The sequence below is a fragment of the Perissodus microlepis genome, chromosome 20, assembly GCF_051167445.1.
Source record: "Perissodus microlepis isolate ML-2025 ecotype Zambia chromosome 20, ASM5116744v1, whole genome shotgun sequence".
Classification (NCBI taxonomy): domain Eukaryota; kingdom Metazoa; phylum Chordata; class Actinopteri; order Cichliformes; family Cichlidae; genus Perissodus; species Perissodus microlepis.
Window position 1 is genome coordinate 29849656 of NC_140480.1, and position 22246 is coordinate 29871901.

Sequence of the window (22246 nt, forward strand, 5' to 3'; positions counted from 1 at the left end):
ACTTAAATCTCTCAATTTGCCCACCATGTTTACAGATAGCAGACACACCTTGATATTTTGAAGTGAATTACCATCTTCTTTTTTTTTGGTTTTTGAGATGTTAAGGTCCAGGTTGTTATAGGAACACCACTCCACCAGTCTTTATTAAAGCTTTATTTTAGGTAGCACAAAGTGGGAAAAAAACATGTACATTTTTATTGAAAGATCTGTATTCTATAAATCTTTCAAAAATGCAATAATTAAAAAAAAAAAGTATTGATGTCTCATATATGACTTCCTGTCCTGATGTTGGCATGTGCAATGTCCTTACAACTGTTTAACACAACGTAATAGCAGTACTTTCAGATGAGCACCTCAGATTTTCGGTGACTTCCAGGACACTTTCCACTCCTTAGCAGGTGAATACAAAAACAGACTTCTATCACATTCTGAATATTAATAATCGGCACATTGAAGCTCAAACACTCTTTATATGTTATACATATGATGCACGTGTTATGTTATATATACATATAAGCCACATGTTTGGTACTATTTTACTCAAAGTAGTCATGCAGTATTTTGAAATGATAAGATTATTATTGTAAGGAAATAACAGTGATTATTAATGGACTTTAAGCACTTTATATTTATCTAACAAAAGTGGAAAGTACAATGACTTTTGTTGTTTTGTTCGTTTTTGACCACACCTACTCTGTGATAGTTTCTTAAACCCACCACACCACCACCAGGGATTTCCCTATAAGAGTTTCGTGAGCGGGCTTTCCCCAATGCAGCTGCTGTTGAACATTGTTTGTCTTAAAAGGCAGCTTTTCTGTTATATATAGATGTAAAATATTTATATGTAACGTTTTTAAAATATCTATGACCAACGCGAGCTGCTTCTTCGCCAAATCGAATGAAACAGCAGCAGGTGTCACATTCTGTTGCGCTATACTCTTGCAATTACGGTACAGGTACCGTAAGCAGCCAAAAATCATTGCGACGTCACCACATCTCACAGCACTACGGTTTTTGGAAATTCCAGTACAGATTCCCTTTCAGTGTCCTGCTTTGTTCCCATTTTAAAAATGTCACCACTGTCCTGTAAATTTCTGAGGAATATGAACAGATTAACATTAACAAAACTAAATCTGGAATTTTTTGAAAGGTACTTTTTATTCTTCTTCTTTTTTTTTTTTTTTTTTTTTTTTTTACCCCATTTAGCTAACTCGTTTTACAGATTTTAGATTTACTAATTACAGAATATCTATCCATAGCAAAAAAGTACTTCTCATGAATTATACTTTAAGATACTATAACATTAAGGCTTTGCCCCCTTTTTTCCTATTTAAATGCACGGGGATTTGTGTGCCCAGAAAAAATCCCTGTACTTGCGCAACCTAATCATGTTCTGTATTCTAAATAGCCTATTTCACTGGTGAAGTGATGAAGGTCTAGATACTGTCTTATCTATTTTGCCATTTATCCATTTATTTGTTTTGAAGCTTTTTTTCCTCTCCTAAACTGACTATAATGGATTTTCTTCATAAAACTTTGTTGTAGATAAAGTTGATGAGATGAACTTCATTACTTACAGTTTTTTTCAGTGTGAGTATACGTTCAGCTATCGATTAAAAAAAGTAAATATGCAGTAAAATAACTCTATTGTACACTAGTTCTCAGATAAGTAATTTATACACAATACATACAATACAATAACTTTATTACATTATTTCTGATCATTACATGGTCAGAAAAAAAAAGAAATTGTGACGGTGATCACCTCTTATAGTCCATGCATGAAGTTAGGCTTATGGTCTCTGGTATGAATGTGAGATAGCTGTCTACCTCTGTATGTTTATCCTGTGACAGATTGGTGACCTCTCCAGGGTGCTGTTACGCACCAGTCTAGGGGTACAGGAACGTAACATAAGAGTTGAAAAGATTGACCCCGCCCTGGTCCCCAAAACCATACACAGAGGAGAAAAGATTTCTTAGTGAACAGTGGTTTATTGTTTAAACTGAAGCGTGACTCTGGGTTGAACAAAGGCCAACATAACAAACAAAACCAGCTTAATCAGTCAAGGAGGTGCTACCTAAACCCTACGTGATGAAAAGAACAAACAAAAGACAAATGCCACACCTAACTCCCTAACTGAATAAACAGGAGGAAACAATACAGAAAACAACAAGGCAGCTCACCCCTTCGGCTTCAGTGACTATTTACAAGGTGCTATTTACAAGAGAAGGATGATTTACACACTATATACAAGCTCGATAGGTCACGAGAATCACAAATATCACAGAGTTTGGAGGCCAGGGTCAGGTCTGCTGCTGCTGTCAGTTGCTGCCCCGGGACAACTGCTGTTGAGGGATTTTGAAAGCAACCGCATGAATAGGGGACCAATTAGCAGCCATCAGCTAATCCAATCAGGGACCTGCAGAGACTTAAAGACACAGAAAAAGAAACAGCCACTAAGACACATTATGGCCAGGGCCATAACAAGTGCACCCTGCCTTTCACCCTGTGACTGCTGAGACCGACTCCAGTCCCCTCCCTGTGACCCTGAACTGGATAAACGGAGGAAACTGGATGAACAATGGATGAAAAAAACAACACCAAAAAAGCAATAAAGATTTATGAAGATTAAAACAATAAAAAAAAAAGAACTTCTCAGATGCAATCTCTATGAAAAAGAACTACAAAAAAAAAATTAAAAAATAGAACAAAATGACATAAAATTGATGTACACAGCAAATAAACAGTCCTCAAAGTTAGCTTTTAAAACCACAGTATAATGTACGCAGTGCAAAAAACACAATAATGAGCAGAGAACTAACCGAAATGTCTGTCCTTGTGCACATCCCTGCACTTCAGTTATTGAGCGTTTGTCACATAAACTGCCACATGCTCAACATAAAGACATGTGTACATAAAGACATGTGTACATAAAGACATGTGTACAAACCTATGCAGGAAAAACACCTCACACTATGAATCCCGAACCAGATGTTTACAGTCTTTACACTGTGTGATTTGGAACTGTAAAGTTTTAAATCCTGTATATCTCATAATATTTTAACTTTTAAATTAATGAATACATCTTTTCAAACCTATGCTATAATAATTCAAACAAAGTAATTCTTTTTTGAAAAAAGGAGATACATTTTTAGTACTTTTATTGCATTTCATATGAACACTCAAAATTATGGGTTCCCTCGCACTCTCCAATGGATAGAAAAAACAACAGAAGAGGTAAAACCATGTCCTGCAAGTTAAGACATATAACCTGCCTTGAAATGTATGCTGTTTGGAGATAAAGTCTTTGTGCTGGCTGCTGTAGGTGTGGCTAAACAACCTAAGCAGGAACAAATTTAACCTGCGTTGAAAGTGGGCGGTGGTAGAAGGAATCCTACAAATCATAGCACATTTCTTTTTTTTCCCCAGTCGTCAAGTAGATCTCTGTTTAGGCTGCATGACAAACAAAACAAGACACAATACTGTGAATCTATATTTGCAGTAAAGGAGAAACTTCTCGCTGAAGTGAGAAACTGTGTAGCATTTTGTAGATAATCTAAACCAGCTAGGATGCCAACTTTAGGATCAAAGAGAAAAGACAACCCACCCAGGATGGAGAAGTACACTGGGGACATGCCACAGGTAAGAATCAGTTTATGAATTAAGGAAGTGCCAAGCTCTTTCTGCAGATGAGTCATTAAATAACAACAGCTTTACTGTAATAGTGATTCTACAGAATAGCTGCCTTGCTTTCACTAACGTCACATGTGCAGGCCCACAGTAAGAGCAGACAATGCTCTATTTTAGCACACCAGTGTCTCTTTAGCATTTTACTTCCTCAATTTTACTTGACTTCCTTTTTGATAGAAATTTCCCAAAGATAGGAGCAGACATTACTCAGAAGTGTGACAGTATGTTCCTGGAATAGATCTTTTAAACGGTTTCTGATAATGTTACAACACAATGGCTTATCAGTGTGGTTAGACAGACAGATGTTGGCATTGCTCATACTGCGATGCAGAGAAATCAGTGCCATCTTTATGCAAATCTAAAGGAAAACTTAAGCAGTGCACCTGTGGATAGTGCTTATGGTGGAAATATTTAAAGTGAGAACGTGACAGCTCTTTGCAGTGATATTAAATAATTAATTTTTCTGTGGTCTTTCAATATTGTCACTTTTTTAAAATATGAAGAAATAAATCACACACAGAATGCTTGTTTTGAGATCGGGATGACCTTTGAAATGTGGGTGAAAAAGGAAAGAAAATCAACCAGACAAAGATAAAGTCTTCATCTTTTTACATTTTTATGTTTTCAGTTGAGCAATGAGATGCAACTAGACATCCTGAACAAGGTGAAGAGTGGACAGTTATCAATCGATGATGCTCTGCAGCAGGCAAGGATGGACAGAGAACAGAAGATGACAGATGACAAGGTAACCCCCATTTTTACTAAGCAGGTACACGATTTTCATGGTGACTTCAGTTTGAGTATGACATGGGTGTGGTTTCAATGTTGAAAACTCAAAAAATAAAAAATAAAAAAGAAGAAAAAAAGGGATCTTGTGGATAGAATTTGCATTGTTTTGTATTATGAGTCATGTGAAACAAGCTTTGACCATAATGCAGTAACATAACATAACACAAGATACCGTAAACAGGATCTGGGGTTCCCCATGTGTCCAGACCACCAGTATGTGACGAGATGGAGAGTGAAACCTGCAGGTTTTCAGTTTTCCCTGAAAGTGTTTAAATGTTCACTATATGTAGATATGTGTAGTTTTATTTCATGCGCTCAACACTAAACAGTTCCAGATGAGTGGGGGATTTAGTGGAGTGTGTCGTAGTTAAAGCTAAAGAAAAATAACAGTCAGTTGGGAATTTAAAGTAAACTTTCCAGGTTGTTGCTCCGTTTATGTTAAGCGTATAATTTCATAGGTGGATTTTTTTAATAGCACAGATAAAGCTTAAATTCTCACAAATATTACAAGAAGTAAACGATCCATTCAAGACAGCCAGATATGGTTTAAAAGCAAACCCAAAATGAACTGTCTAATGTCTAATTCACCCTCTAATGTCTCTTCTTCCTGGATAATACCGTATGAGTGGACAACAGAACAAACAATATTCCATGTAAGAATCAAATTATAAACACCAGCCCTTAAGCTACTGATCTAACTAACTAAACTGTTATAGTCGACATGTCCCTGCAAATAACCAACATGCGACAGACACAGGTAAAGGAATGTAATTTACATGTAGATATCCTAAATGCACCACCAGAAACTTTGCAGATGGCTTTAAAAGTCTGATGCTGGAGTTAACCTGACTTTAAAAAATATAGTACTGCATCTTCTTCTGCTATTTATAAACGTTGTTTTGCTAATAAGCTGCAAAGCCTGCTGAATCAGTTCAAACACAATTTTGTGGAAGGTAGTCCAAGGGTTTAGGAAGAAACAATAATGCAGTGTCCTTGTGTAATCCAGTATAGTGTAATCTAGTGATTCTACATTGTCCTTAAGTGGTGATTTCCCTCTAAGTATTCATATATGAAATGTTGTTTATTGGTTGTTTTTGCAGGAACTAGAATCTCAGTACAACTTTAGCGTTCACAAGCATGGCCGCTACAGGTGGCAGAAACGGGTTTTACAGGTGAGTTCAAAACAAAAGCAAAAAACTCGCTGTAGGCATCCAATTGCATAACAAATGAGACAGGAATGTAGACCGTGACCTCAGGCTTCAGGCTGCTCTTAGCTCTCTGGGGTGACAGAGCAACCCTTAACATGGTCAGCTGCATGCTCTGGCTGTACTCCACCCACCTGTTGTTGAGAGGAACCAGAGAAGGAATCTTTAAGGGAGGGGGGCCTTAAAGAGAACAGGGGCTGAAGAAGGTACAGGTACAAGATAAGTAAGGATTATTTTACACTTTGAAACATGCAAAGCTCCTCTGGCAGAGTGCAGTAGTAAAAAATTTAACAGGCAATCCATATAAATGTAGAGGCCGAGGATTCTGCAAGTTCCAGATTCTCTCTTTCACACACAAAAATGTTAGCATTGCTAACTAGCACTAAAGATAAAGTCAGGCTGGGCTGATGGGAATTGTACTTGTCGATTTGTGTAATCTAATGTAATGACCAAATTAGACTTTTTACATCACGATGGTACATTACTGAAAGCAGATTAATCGCTAAAGCGAGGCAGTAATAAATGTTTTAATGCCACACAGTGCACACTTCAGACATGCTCATTTAATCACTCACATTGTGAACATCCAGATTGATTTCAGGACCAAAATGGTGTGCAGCATAGAGAAAGGAATCGTCAAGCGGCAACTTCCCTTCTCTATTGTCAAGAGTTGTGATGATGGAGAGGGTTCCAGGTACTCTATTTCCTTTAAAGGACATCATGATTATGAATTGGAGGCCACGTCGCTGGAGGATAAACATAAGGTGACGATAAGATTGTTTTACCAAGGCAATTTCTGCTGAGATTTACTGAGATGTGATTATTGCTCTTTGAATTTAGACTCTTGATTGCAAACACTTAGGCTATAAAAATAAATGCAAAACAGCCTTGCTTTTACTTTTATACCATTTCATATCATTCATTGATGGTTTCACAGTGACTCTTTTCATTCTCGTGATTCTCTCTTTCGAGCAGATGATGGAGCTTGTCAATAAGATAATTTATAATAACATATACAATGATCATGGAGAAGAAAATGCAGAATCCCAAGAGCAATCTCAGGCACCACAGAGCATTCGAGAAGGGATGTTGTTGCTGCACAGAGGAGGCTTGGCATCATTTAAATGGATGAAGTATGTATGTCCACTTATTATTGAAGCATTGCTCTCACAAAACAGCCACAGGACAAAATGACAGTTTTGTTAGTCATGAGAAGTTATTTGTCAGTAATATTTGACGATTACTAGTGTAGAAGTCAACAGCTTAAAACATTAATTTGGTCTTATACTGGGCCTTGACATAAACCCTGAGTGATCTCAACCCAACAGAGCATGATTTTCACTTTAAACTGCACAGAGACAGAAAAGCAAAAAGCCTCAGATGATGGTGCTTGAAGCATCTCAAGTGGAAACCCAGCATTTAACGATGTTCATGGGCTCTACATTGACTCCAAAGAATTTTCATTCAAGTATTTAAAAAATCCTCATAATAATAATAATGTGAGTTTGGACATGTACCTTTGAGCCTTGAAAAGAGGGGGACTTTGTATAAGTACACTATGTGTCATTGTCAATAAAGTTATGGACATAACTGTATATGTGTGGCGAGGCATGATTGCAGATGCCGCTCATGTGTGTCCGCCTCCCCTACAGTGGCACCACAGACCACGCCCCACCACTTTATTTTATGGAATAAAATTAATGTACTGCATAATTGATCCCTTTTAATAGACTTTGAATCCTTGTAGCTCATGCTACAAGCTAATTCTACGATAGTTTTGAGTTTCTTAAGTTTACTTGAGTTTTATTTCAGTTTTACAGTCATACAAAATGATTACAGTATTTCTGAACCCCGAAATGTTTATCCAACCAATTCTAGTCCACAATCCTCCATTCCCCCATTGCCCAAGAACGTTGGATCACTGCATATGCAAATAAAGTTTAATCAAAATCATATTTGCAATTGCCTTCAACTTTGCCCTACAGCAGAGGAATGAAAAACGAATCCTTTTGTGCCAGAATCCAGACATATGTATGCCGCAAAATAAGTTTTAAGTACATTCCTGAAAAATGCTTTCATTTTGATTGCTGATGGAAAATTGATACAATCTTTGAGCCAGGTGTTACATTAACTCGCTTCTTTTCTCGAAAGCCTCTTATCTGTTATCTTCAGTAAGAAAAGTTCCTCTAACTGAACCTTTCCTGGATTTGAGCCTACAACTGGCTCCTCCTCTATGTTTCTTCATACATGACCCATTACTAGAAGGTATTAGCAGTGAAGTAGTAGGCAGATGAGCTTATCTTAGAATACATCCAGGCTGGGTATTTTATATTTCTAGCTGCTGTTTTATATTTTTTATATTTCTATTTCTTCAAAAACAGTAGACACCGGTAAATTGCATACATTATGAAATATCTAAAGCTTACACTAAACATGACTCCTCCATTTTATTCCAGATATGAGGCCCGGCTCCATCCAGGACAACTAACGCTGGTCCCGTTGAGGTGCCGGGGCACCACAGATGGCGAGATGACACTCTCGGTGCCTGTTTCCACTGTGATTCACCTGTCAGACGGTGACACCAGAGTGCAGAAATGTAACGACTCTGACATTTTCAGTCTAATCACCCACAAAAATGAGTACCAGTGAGTGAGTTTTATTAAGATGTGGAAATATAACAAAAGCAAGCAGCTAATGAACTCTGTCACACCAGCTGTATTTGTTTGTGGGGCGACCGTGGCGCTGCGGGTTGGGAAGCGCATCTGTAACCGGAAGGTCGCCGGTTTGATCCCCGGTTCCTGGTCGTTGTGTCCTTGGGCAAGACACTTCACCTACCGCCTACTGGTGTTGACCAGAGGGGCCGATGGCGCAATATGGCAGCCTCGCTTCTGTCAGTCTGCCCCAGAGCAGCTGTAGCTACAACTGTAGCTTGCCTCTACCAGAGTGAATGAATAATGGAATTGTAAAGCGCTTTGTTAAGTAATTATCTGCCTTGCACAAGTGGGTATTCTTGATCAAAAGTCTATTTGTGTAATGTGTTCATTTTTACTGTAACAGTTTGAGTGATAATATCATAAAAGGAGTCTGGGACTGTTAATTACCACACTTTTGTCATCTAAATAAGAAATGCTAGTTAGGTTTTGCTTATTTATTGCAGGTTCAAGGTGCCAGATGAAACAGTTGCCCCGGGGACAGTGCAACAGGAACGGGATGCATGGGTCAAAGCTATTGACAAACTGTGTTCAGAGTGGAAAAGGAAGTCCAAGATGTTCATGGAACAAAAGTTCTTTCGACACGTGAGCATAACCGAAGACACAGAGGACAATGATACAGATCTCGAGTCCAGCGGTGAATTCGGTGCTGGCAGCATCACTTATCCTCCAGCTGATAATAAAAATGCAGATCCACCCCTGAGTGATGGAGATAATTTATCAGCTCAGCAAACCCATCCACCAGCTGATCACACAAAGCCTATTCCTAAACCTCGCAGGAGGAATTCTCCCCAAATAATCCCACCTCAGGTCTCATTACCGCCCTCTCCCAGTCCGACATCTCCCACCTCCCCTCCACCCAGTCCCCGTGCTATCCTTCAACCCCCTCCCGCAGTCCCAGAGTCTCCTGCCCAAGAAGCAGGGCCTCCCCCCCGAAGCATCCCAGCTCCTCCACCTTTACCCCTCAACCTAAATTCAAAAAAAGCACGCACCAAGGCTTTCCACTGGGATCTTATTGGCCCAGACAAGGTAAAACTGTCTCCATTCATTACAAGTCATTGAATTATCATATTTTCAGAGCCAAGTATAGCACTTACAAAGGCTCCCATTAGTGTGAGTCTTTCATATTTAAATGACATGTTTTATTGTTTCGGCAAAAACAGAAAGGTCAGTTTCAGCTTGTTTTTTCTTCATTATTGCTGCGAATTGTTCTTTGTTTTGTCTGTCAGTTATTTCTTTTCAAGTGCTGTTCTTTTGTAATATTAACATTGATTTCCTCATAAAATTAAATTGTTGCAGTACTGAATTCATTTGTTTGTTGGCAGATTGCAAAATCGTTCTGGATACAGGAACGCATGGGGAGGATTGAAATCGACACATCACTCTTACACGGGCAATTTGCTGTTAAAGATCTTGGGACATTTGGTGTCGTTGAGCCAAATAATACCCAGCATATTATGCTGAACCAGAAGATTGCACACAACTTCAGTGAGTACAATAAATATGTCTATGACTTTTGACGTGAAGCTGCTCATAAATATTGCCAACGGAAACATATAATTTTCAGCATTTTAAGAAGAAGATTAGATTTCCTCTGCAAAATAATGAGTATAATTTCCAAGCTGTAATGAAAAGCCATTCTTCCGGATTAAGTCAAATAAAGGAGCTTATTTCTCCAGTGAATTAGAAATTAGAACATGTGTTTACACAACCACCAGAGGGAAGCACTACACAGAAAGAGCAGCTTCTCTGCAGAAACAGCATTATTGTCAGGAGGTCCTTTGAATTTTTTATAAATTCGATTTTTATGCCCAGTTAAGAGAAAGCTGACCTGACAACTTTCTTTCAGGGTTAAAAATGCTGACAGTATTCTCTCTTCAAACAATAGTTGAGACACATTTTGTGCAAAGCACATATATGATTTGTATTTGTGTCTGCAGGGGGCAGTATGTCACCAATCCAGCGGTGACATGACTGCCCATGGACTCTGCAGAGTGATTGTGGACTGGAACATATTCTATTTCTCATCTAATGGCTTTTCACTTTTGATTAACTGAGTGTATGTGGCTTGTATATTTCAAGAGCCATGCCAGGGGAGAACATTTCAGAAGCTTCCTCTCACTGGTCCTCCAAGTAGCACAGTTACCGTGAACCGATACAGATGTGGTGGTGGGCTGCTAAATGGAATCAGCATGAATGTGCAGACTGGCAACATAATTAGAGTTCACATATTCATAAAATATGGATAGGGGATCTGAGCGACAACGGCAGTGATTTCCTGCCTTGATACAGAATACTGTATCAAGGGCTCCTCGCTGACCTGGAAACTTTGATTCTGTCAGGCGCAGGAGCTGAGAGATGAGAGCCCGAAGGCAACTCAAGGCCATGCATCTTTTTGCTGCCAGCTTTAAAAACATTTGAAGAACAAGGAAAAGCATCTTCCTTTCAGTTCCTATTTATTTGGTCCTATTAATACCACCAATGAAAGTGTAATTTTTACTACAAAAAATTAAAAAGTTCAAAATGTCACTTAAGTGAAAGGCGATTAGTATATTCTCAGGAAAGAAAAGTGGTTGTGCATGTGTGTTTTAGTTTTCTGTTACTGGATTATACTTATTAATACAACTATGTATAAGTGTAGAATATATATGAAAGATTGCCGTAGCCTTCATGATGTTGCATATTGGTTTGTGAAGCCTTGATTTGCAACTGTCACCAGAAGTGAGCACGTATGGAGAGGAGAATGAAATGCTAACTATAGCAAGCTTGTCTGTAAGATAGACACAGATACCTGCTAATTAGTGCTAATCAGTTTTGGTCAAGCTACTTTGAAAAAGTGATTAGTTATAGTTGCCAGTTACTTCTTCCAAAAAGTAACTTATTACAAATGAGTTACAATATTATAAACGTAACTAATTACCAGAGAAAGTAACTTTAAAAAAAGTTTAAATATGTAAAATAATTTTGATCCCATCTTAAGTAAAACACTAAAATATAAATTAGTAAATATACTTGAACATACTAAAGTGCATATTCAATTGTTTATTATAAAACTGAATATATAATTAAATAAATGGGCCCTTTAGTCGAAGGAACTAACAGCAAAACTAAACACTAAAGTACTGGGTATCTACGTATTTGGAAAAAGTCTTTCTGCTTGGTGGGCCTACCCCTCCTTGGCCAGTATCTTGGCAATAAGAGACTTAAAGAAATCTGACTATACTGTTGACAAAGGCAGCATCAGTGTTTTTAACTCAGTCTGTGCTACAGATGTTTGCGGAGAAGAGAAATCAAGCTTAGACTGTTAGATGGCGTCGCTCCATCTCTGTTATTTGCTGAGCTCACGATAGCCTCATCTGGGTTTGGTCTGCGCCTGCTAGCATCAACACCGTCGTTATTGGTGACCAGCTTTGTTGCGGCTTTGACATTGAGAGGTGCAACAAAAGTAGTCGAATTGCTTACAGCTGATGTGGAAAAGCACTTTGTTCCAGGGCATAAATCCTATTTCTCATAGAGATTCTTGACGTTTCTCTCTTTGAGAGAAAAATAATGTCTGGACTTCCACTTAAAAAAATGCTAAATTTGAATTATCTGGGATCTCCATGACTGTGCCTCTGTCTGCCTTTTCGTTTATGAGTGCTCACTGTGCGTATATGTTTGTATGTGAACACTCGCCCAAGTCTTCCTCTGGTTGGTTTACCATGACTACTTCACTCTTCATCAGCAGCACTCATGCAATTGTTCCCCCCCAGCTCCCAGTAAGAGGAAGACAGCTTCAACCCATTGTGTGCTAAAAAATAGTCATGTGTAAAGATAACGGCATTGTAATAATAGAAAAAGTAATTAGTTAGATTACCCATTACTGAAAAAAGTAATGCCGTTTATTTTAATGCCATTATTCCCATCACTGGTAGCCAGTATGGTAACCACTGATCTATCAATCCCTCCATTTTCTGTGCAGTTTAAGCAGAGATGCCCCACATAATTACCTGAAAAACAGTTGAGAGGTACAGTTCAGTAAATACACTATGAAACTTTATTAGATGCACATTATTAGTCCTGGGTTGGACTTCCCGTTACCTGAAGATCTGCATAGATTCGACAAGGTTGCTGGAAACATTCCTCAGACATTTTGGCCCATATTTACATGATAGCATCACACAGTGGCTGCAGGTTTGTCAGCTGCACATCGATAATGTGATCCATCACATCATGAAGTGCTCTATCAGACTGAGATCTGGCGACTGTAGACAGCATTTGAATGCAGTGAACTCACTGCCATGCTCAAGAAACCAGTTTGATGTTATCTAAGCTTGGTAACGTGTATCATCTTGCTGGAAGCAGACATTGGAAGATAGGTACATGTTACCATAAAGGAATGGGCATGATCAGCAACATTCCTAGTGTGGTGGTTAAACATTTCCTGGTTGGTACTAAAGAGTCCAGAGTGTGCTAAGAAAATGTCTCCCACACCATTACACTGCCACTAACAGCCTAACTTTCGATCCTATAATCTAGTAATTGGAAGGTTGGTGGTTCGATCCCTGACTGCTTCAGTCTGCATGCTTAAGTATCCATGGTTGAGATACGAAAAGTGCATCCACTGGAGTGTGAAAATTAGAAAGAAAGCACTTAGGTGTAGAAAAAAAGTGCTTGTGAATGAGAGATGTTGTGTAAAGCACTTAGAGTAGAAAGATGCAGTATAAGAAGGGTCAATGGATCCAAGATTTCCTGCTGTTTACACCAAATTCAAACCTTCCCAGGCATCTTATTTTGTCCAGTTTAGGTGAGTCTATGTTAGCTGTAACCTCTGTTCCCTGTTCTTAGCTGACTGGTGTGGTCTTGTGCTGTTGTAGTCCATCTGCTTCAAGGTTCGACGTGTTGTTTGTTCAAGGATGCTCTTCTGCATATTTATGTTGTACCGAGTAGTTATTTTAGTTACTGTTGCCTTTTTAACAGCTCAAAGCACTCTGGCCATTTTCCTCTGACCTCTAGCAGGAACAAGGTATTTTCTCCTTGATAACTGCTGCTCACTGGATATTTCCTCCTTTTCAGACTATTCTCTGTAAAGATTGAGATGGTGCTGTAAACATTTTTTGAAATACCATATGCCATATTTAAAGTCACTTAAATCACCTTTTATCCCCCACTCTGAAGCTCAATTTGAACTTCAGCAGGTCGTCTGGGCTAAATGCATTTAGTTGCTGATTGTGCAAAATTTTAACCTTTATAAAATTCTAAAGGGTGACTTAAAAAAAAATCACCATTTTTTATTTGGTAAATGAAATGTAAGAATAAATGTGTTTATGTAACTGCAAAACATTATTTTTTGTGCTGCAACTTTGGTTTCAGTTTTATGACTTTGCTTTGGCTTCATCTCACAACACTGGATGTTGTGGCTCATCTGTAAATAGTATTTTATGGTCGCAGTGGGCCACGGTGGAGCCAAATTTGACACTTTGGATCTATATCAATGCATTTAAATTATTGTATTGTGTAAGCCTAACATCTGAACTGCAGTGATATATGAGTAACATAAAATGCTAATACCGAAGAAAGAGCATCTTGAGAAGTAATGGTTAATTACCTTTGCTGCACTGCTGCATTTTGTATCTGACTTTGAGGCAAATTTTAAACACTGAGTTTTGTTTTTGTAATTTAGAACAGACTTAGTCCAGAGGTGATTTCTGCCTGTTTAAAAACACATGATCTCCACCCAGATACATAAAACGGAATAATTTGGGAATCAGACTTCTCTTTCCTTCTGTCCCTCTCTATCCCATAGCACCCGTTCCTGCCACCCCCGACACACATGCACACATAAGCGACATGCCCCTCCCGCTCTTGTTTGCATGCTTATCACCTGCCTAAATTCATGCTATTTATTCGTCTCATATCTCATTCTTCGCCACACTATTTATTCATCTGATCCCATTAAACTGGGAGCCAGTGTGCATGCAAAGTCTCACTTTCTTTTTACAAAGCCAGAAACACCTCACCTCAGTAGACAGTGAGACTCCACCTCAATATAATAACATCACAGATATGTGATCAATAATTAATTAACAAACCCAGAAGTGATAATTAGCATCAGACATACATTGGCTCCCTTACTGTATCCACAGTGTCTTTAAAAACAGTGCAGTTACGCACTGAGGCAGGTGGAACTAGACAGCTTGAGCAGGCGGTTGTGTTACTATTGTTTTGTGTTTTTGAGGGGTTTAATATGGTAATCAGCATGATCCTTATGGGCAAGCCGGAACATCAGCTGCATCAAGCGTGCATAGAACAATGCTGCATTGATCTGTGTACTTGTGCACTGCATTTAAGTACTCTACAGAAATTCAGTAGACCCTTCACAGCAAGATTGCAGCTCATATTGGTTTTTTTTGCATTCTTTTGAAAACTATCTTTAGAGCATATGAAGGACTCTGATACAAGGTTTGTCTGTGAATATGTGTTAGGAATTTCTGAACGCTAATAGCCGTGACTCCTCTCTGGATGCCACCACAATGTTTAAATAAATTATAAAAGATTCTGAATGTTATCATACAGAATAGTTTATTCCCAGGTCAAGTGTTGTTTTTGATGTAAAAGATGGACCCACAGCTTTCCTTTGGTAAATGTATCAGTACTCTTTGTAGTGTGTTGCCCAGTTGCTCCTAGTCTAAGCACTGATTTGGGCTGAATCAGGAGCCTTCAGCTTTCAGGCCTCTCCTCTGTGGAACCAGCTCCCAGTTTGGTTTTGGGAGACAGACACCCTCTCTAGCCTTAAAGCTTTCAGGTCTAGATCAGGTGACTCAGAGTCCTCCCTTATTCATGCTGCAATGTGTTTGTGTACCACTCTTAATTGTTAGTTGTTAGTAAATGGCTCTCTTCCACAGTGTGTCTGTGTGTCTTGCGGCAAGTGACCTCCTTCTTCCTGTTAAGGAGTTCTTCCTTCCCACTATCTCTTGCTCACAAGGAGTTGCCACTGTATTATAGCAGGTTATTTTCCTTACACTATAAACCCCCTTGAGGTGTCTATTGTTGTGATTTGGCACTATGTAAATAAAGCTGAATTGAACTGAATCCATTGACTTGAGGGATTGTTGGCTGAATGGTGAAAATAATGTGAAACTGCTTTGTTATGCGCACATTTTGCTTCAAGTGAATATTTGTTAAAAAATAATATTAACTATAAACAATAAAGCTACCAGATACCTGGTCAGATAACAGAAGAGGAGTAAAAAGTGCCACATGAAATGGCGTAGAAGCAGAAAGTAGCATTAAATGGAGATACTCAAAGTACCTCAAAATTGTACTGAATTAATGTGATAGAGCTATACAGTTCCATAATTAGATGAGATCCATTGCGGATTTGTATGATCAAAGTGCAGTTCTGTTTAGATTGTGTGTCCGACTCATATGGTTATTTACCTTGAGAGCCCCTCTGCATGCTGCCTATTTAATGACTGAAAATGTCGCACTCCTAATTAAAAGTACACCTGTGGCTTCATGCACCCGATGGGAAACACTCTCCATCTCCATACTCTAATTTGCCAGGGCATTGCCCAGTTTGTCTGAGTGCCAGCCAACAAAGACCTTAATTTGCACTTGTGTGTGTGTGTGTGTTTCAGGCTAGATGAGACAGCCTAACCCTTACTCACGAGGAGACTAGTAGTTCTTCAAAATAGTTTTGGATGTTTGATGTTATGATTCGTCCTCTGTTGGTCCTGGTAAGGGAATTACTGTCTCAAGTCTTTAATGTCAAGGATTTAGAGACGTGATGATTACAGCTTTGTACCTCAGTGCTCCTCATTTAACATGATGAGCCCATTTTTAATCAGTTTGATGGTTTGGATTCAGCAGTTCAACTACTACTTTGGACTGCAAATGTTGAAAGTCACCCTTTTTATGGACAGTTGTTTAGAGTTACATAAGAGTGACACTAGTTGCATCGTATGCCTGCAAGCAGCGGCCTAGCTTATCCTACGACTGGCTACATGCTGGAGGCAGTTGAATAGTTAGCCTAGCTCTCTACAAGCATAACAAGGGGGACTTTTCAACTTTTCAATTATTGCTTTAATTTGTTATTTTTTAAACATTGTTTTGTGGACTTGGAGAGGGCATTTGACCATGTCCCTCGGGGGGTCCTGTGGGGGGTGCTCGGGAGTATGGGGTGTCTGGCCCATTGCTACGGGCCATTAAATCCTTATACAACCGTTGCAAGAGCTTGGTCCGCATAGCCGGCAATAAGTCGGACTCGTTCCTGGTGGGTCATGGGCTCCGCCAGGGCTGCCCTTTGTCACCGATTCTGTTTCTAATTTTATGGACAGAATTTCTAGGCGCAGCCAAGTGGCGGAAGACTTTCACTTGGATGGTCTCAGAATCTCATTTCTGCTTTTCACGGATGATGTGGTTTTGTTAGCTTCATTGGGTGATGGCCTCCAGCTCGCCTTGAAACGGTTTGCAGCTGAGTGAAGCTGTGGGAATGAGAATCAGCACCTCCAAATCTGAGGCAATGGTCCTCAGCCAGAAAAGGGTGGAGTGCCCACTCCGGGTCAGGGACGAGTTCTTGCCCTAATTGGAAGAGTTTAAGTATCTCGGGGTCTTGTTCATGAGTGACAGAAGAAGGGAGCGGGAGATCGACAGACGGATTGGTGCAGCGGCCACAGTGATGCGGACGCTGTACCGATCTGTTGTGGTGAAGAGAGAGCTGAGTGTAAAAGCAAAGCTCTCAATTTACTGGTCGATCTACGTCCCTAGGTGAGGGACCTATGGTCACGAGCTGTGGGTAGCGACCGAAACAACAAGATCGCAGATACAAGTGGCGGAAATGAGCTTCCTCCAAAGGGTGGTTGGCGTCTCCCTTAGAGATATGCTGCTCCTTCACATCAAAAGGAGCCAGTTGAGGGGGGTTTGGGCATCTGACAAGGATGCCTCTTGGGTGCCTCCTGGATGAGGTGTTCCGGGCATGTCCCATCAGAAGGAGGCCCCGGGGTAGACCCAGGACACACTGGAGAGATTATATCTCTCGGCTGGCCTGGGAACGCCTTGGTGTTCCCCTGGACAAGCTGGATGAGGTGGCTGGGGAGAGGAAGGTCTGGGCTTCTCTGTTTAGGCTGCTGCCCCCGCGAACCAGCCCCAGATAAGCGGAAGAAGATAGATGGATAGACATATTAAAAGAACAAAATACAATCCACTATTAAGTGAATGTTAGAGGTAGACGTGTGTGCACATTTTAGAACAAGTCATTATACTAAAGATAAACTGCTGTTGCAGTTTCATATACCAGCAGCCAAACATGAGAGTGGTATCGATCTTTTCTACTGTTGAGAGCAAATGTGTGAACAGACGATCAAACTATTCAGTCAACATGTATTAAACAACATGATCAGCATTCAGAGTCGAGGCTTTCTGTTACTTAGCCTCATAACATATTAAATTAAAATTGCCAAATCAGAGCCCGTGTGTCAGACTGGCTTAAGTGAGTGTATTTTATAGAATTCACTGTTCATATTACATACATGTCTAAACGCTGATGCTCATAATGAAGTCTTCTCACAGCTACTGAATTATGCAGAGGCATTTCCTATAAAAAAAAAAAAAAATCACATCAGCTTTGACTTGATAGAATGCAAATTTGTTCATTTCCCTTAGGCATTTGGAAGAAAGTAATTAAGCAAAGGACCCTTTGTCTTCAGAATGCTTTTTGAGTCATTTCATCGCAGGATAAGAGGACTATCTGTCAAGAGAAAAGCTTTCATGTACCATTGAGTGTGTTGACTTTTTCTAATCTATTGTTCTCCTAGACATTTTTCTCAAAAGTTTTCCGGTGCAACCGGGAGAGCTGAAGGACAAACTGTTCATCATTAATGAGAAAGATGGAGGCCTGTCTGATGAGCACATCACCTCTCTGAGGAGGTATGACTTGGTGCCAAAAAACGCTGATTTGTATTCACTCCTTATAGTGTCACAACTGAAGCTGAGAGGTGAACATCTTTTTGTGCCCAAGTCCGTGGGCGGTTGATGTGTGTTTTCATTGGCAGAGGTAAAGCCTTTGGAAACTAGATGCTAAACAAATCATCAACGGGGATGTGGGTCCATGTTACTGCCAGGACAATGTGAAACAGGGGAAACCGCTGCCAATTCATGTGAGGAAGAAACACAGCAGTATTCACTGTGTTTTAATACTAAAGAGCAGATGCCAGAACCTTTTACTAGAGCAGCTCACTAATAAAAGTTTTATCTCGGGTTATTTGCAGAGATGGAAACTATTGACATGCCCTCAGGAATAAAACACAGCAAGTGGGTAAAATGCTTCCTGATTCTTACCTGCAGTTTACTTAGTGACTCTGTGTGCTGACCTCCTGGAAGGCAAAACTGATCTAATGTACTGTGGGGATGGTTTTATATATTCTGTGAAAACATAATATATATTTTAATGCGTGGTGGCGTCGTACTGAGGAATACAATCTTGAAAGAACCACTCCCAACAGGTGCTGCAATATTGATGACCAGTGCTACTCCGGTGGCACATAGGCTGACTCGTGAGAAGGCAAATGTCTATGGTTTGAGGTCAGAACTCACAGGAATGACAGAAGTAGGAAGCCCAGTTTAAGACGAGAGAGAGGTTCAAATTCAGTGCAAGCGAATAAATGGCTCTTCCCATCAACGTCTCGCTGCTTTATAGAAGCTCACGAGGACCATCAGCGTTACTTGGCTTTTAATCACTCGCCTTTCCCTTGGCTACTAGAAATCAGTCTAATGGCATCGCTCCATGGGGCCAAGCAAGAAAACATGTGATGACATACCTGAACAAAGATCACAAGGGAGACGTACATATGACAAAAAAAGAAAATGTAACATAAAATTTTAAAGTCAGTCTAAAGGTCTAAATGTATGTGTCTTTTTCTGATGCTTAAACAACGACTGATATTAGAGATAGCTGCACTTGATGTGTTTTTACCTTTTTGACATGGCGACACGTCATATTCAACTCTTTACTCTTTTTTTAAAGATTAATAAGTTGAAATAATTCTCAGGTTCATACAGTACTACTATTCTTAGTCAAATGTCGCTCTAAATTTCACACACGGGCCATACTAACAAATATCTCTATCAAAATAAAAACAAAAGACTGTAAATATGTACAGCTGACACAGTGTTGTTAACCAGTAGAAAATAAATTCATAGCTCCACATACAGCATACTGTTTGAGGATGGGCGCTTTTCCCCCTTAGCAATAAAATATTCACCGTGGCACAGAAAAAGATATCAGTTCAGTTCTGGAATGAAAATTTCTGCTTTTGATTGTTGCCAAGGTTTTCTTCATTCTTGATTTTAAGTTTTTTTTTTTTTCCATGTTCTATGATTTTTTTTTGTTCATTTTTAATTAGAAAACTATAAACTCTGTTATTTGTGTGATGAACTGTCCCCACTCTTACCTAATACTTGCACTGGGAACTATATATGCATTAGGTGGACATATTGTAGCTCCACGTGTGGAAGATATTAGGGTGTATTTGGTGACAGCACCATATCAACTTAGAAAAAAAAATCTGCCTTTGTTCAGTTTATATATAATTGCTGATTGCTGTCGGTGGCCAGAAAAGTCAATTTCTGAACATTTATTGACCTTGGACAATGACAAATTACTAAATAAATTGACTTAATCTTCATTAATTACACTTGCCTGTCAGATTTAACCACATAGCTTATCTTTTATCTTCAGCCCCTGAACACATTATGACTAAAAGACAAAAGGCACATAAAAAGCAAACAAATCAAACATCAAATTTTGTAAAGGAATGTACGTGATATGAATGTAGGTGAGAAAAATGTGTAAAATTGATTAAAACCGAGAGGCATAAAAGCCTAACAAGACTAACTGTCCCAGATGACACACACATACAGGCAAATATGAAAAAAAAAAAGGGAAATGAACATAGACATCTCATATGACATATGGCATATAAGCCCAGAGGCAAAAAATAAATAAATAAAAAAGAAATCAGACATCACGTTGGCACTGTTGTTTTTCCAGCAGCAGGAGATTTTTACAGGATGTTGCAGCAAGTCTCCCAAATCAGCTGGAACTTATTTTCCAACCACGTAGGAAAGAAAAGACTGATTGGCAAATTCACATAAAATTGAAGGACCCAGACTATTACAGCCCTCTAAATGGGCTCCGTATTTATCCACCAGATGAATATTAATGACTAAATAAGCATCGAGTTTTACGAATATATTTAGGTATTACTGATTACAAATTAAACTCAAAAGACTCAGCTAATCTGAAGTGTCAGGACTATGTGAGTGTGGTTTGATTAGACCGGACAGACAGAGAGCAGACAAGTGATTGATTAAAGCTCAAAAGAGTATGAAATCACCTTTTCAGAACTAAGCCTCAGAGGACAAAGGGGGGAAATAGCAGGACAATGATATACTCAAAAAATGTTTAAAACTGTTGTTTGGCAAGAAATGTTCATTGTGAAACCATCTGATTGGTTATTTTAACAGGTAAATAGCATCTGTATGTAAAAAGAACAGCAAACATTTTCTTCTTATTTATTTATTGTTTTATGTTTAAGGTATGTCCCCACCCTGGAAGATGTGGAAAGGTACAAATCCTACAAAGGACCTGTAGCTGAACTGCATATTGTGGACCAGTACATGATGGAGGTACAATTTTTAGTTACATGTATCATCTTCATATACAATTAAAAATTAGGTATACAAGCTCATAACATACAAGCTCGCTAGCATAAAACAATAGAAATGGTTACAATAAGCTGCAGGCCTAAAACATCAGTGTTCAATAAAATAAACTTCTAATTTGTAGCTGAACAATACACTCACTGCATTTTAAATTGTACAAATGTTACCACTAAATTCATTACAAACCAGTTTTTTGACATCCTGCACTGACACTAAGCGTGACATTGTAGCTGCACCAAATGCACTCTTATTTTATAAGTTGCACTTAAAATTTAATGAGAAACATGGGCTTGTGCTTCATTGACGGCCTTCTTCATTCTCGGTGGCGGGGGAGACTGCAGTCATCAAACTCCTTTTGAGGCGTAGCCTGTTTCATTGCTTTGTAGAAATCCTCACACACACACTCGCACATGTGGATCATTTCTTTCTCTGTTTTCTGCTCTAATGCTGCAACGTTTCAACCACACATTTCGGATTTCTTGATTTTCTTTTGCCTTTGGTTAGATGACTAAAACTGAATTTCCACTCACAGGGAATGGAAATGGACAACAAACAACTGCATCAAAAACAGGAATACAGTTGAAAATAGAATATAGTTTATAACAGTTTATGTTTTCGAGTTTGCACTTCATTGAACTAATTATAATTTATTACTTTAGGAATTGGGAACCAATAATTAGTCATTTAGAAACATGATATTAGTACCATCATGCCATAATATAGTGGCATGATGGGTTCTCTCCAGGTACTCTGGCTTCCTCTAACAATTCAAAGACATGTAGTTAGTGGGGTTAGGTTAACTGGTAACTCTGGTTACCAGAATGGTTTTCTGTCTATGTCTGTTAGCCCTACGAAAGACTGGCAACCTGTCCAGGGCGTACCCTGCCTCTCGCCCTAAGATAGCTGGAATAGGCTCCAGCCTACTTACGACCCTGACAAGGAGAAGAGGATGGATGGATATTCCAATATATTAACAAATGAGACATAAAAAGATTTTTCTCACATTTGTTATCTGAAGGAAGTTTCTCTCATCTTTACTTTACTTTTAAAAATTTATTAGTATGCTTTACTCGCTATGTGTACCAGCTCCACTTTTTGTTACCATCCTGTCCACTTCTCAAGTAGTACAAGGTTGGAAAATAGTAAAG

At 39.1% G+C, this 22246-nt stretch overlaps 1 protein-coding gene across 3 annotated transcripts in view; it reads left to right on the plus strand.

Annotated features, from left to right (window-relative positions):
• The first annotated feature begins 3355 nt into the window (after positions 1 to 3355).
• Positions 3356 to 22246, plus strand: part of LOC146364845 (uncharacterized) — a 49910-nt gene continuing 31019 nt past the window's right edge. For 2 of the 3 annotated variants that reach the window (XM_084916126.1, XM_084916125.1), the window contains exons 1-10: positions 3356 to 3643; positions 4320 to 4436; positions 5581 to 5652; positions 6276 to 6449; positions 6661 to 6818; positions 8142 to 8330; positions 8843 to 9425; positions 9722 to 9884; positions 18191 to 18302; positions 20972 to 21062. In XM_084916126.1, coding sequence (XP_084772252.1) covers positions 3572 to 3643; positions 4320 to 4436; positions 5581 to 5652; positions 6276 to 6449; positions 6661 to 6818; positions 8142 to 8330; positions 8843 to 9425; positions 9722 to 9884; positions 18191 to 18302; positions 20972 to 21062 — 1731 coding nt within the window. In that variant the 5' untranslated portion in view covers positions 3356 to 3571. Of the gene's footprint in view, positions 3644 to 4319; positions 4477 to 5580; positions 5653 to 6275; positions 6450 to 6660; positions 6819 to 8141; positions 8331 to 8842; positions 9426 to 9721; positions 9885 to 18190; positions 18303 to 20971; positions 21063 to 22246 lie in introns of all 3 variants that reach the window. The other variant, XM_084916127.1, reaches the window with a different exon arrangement.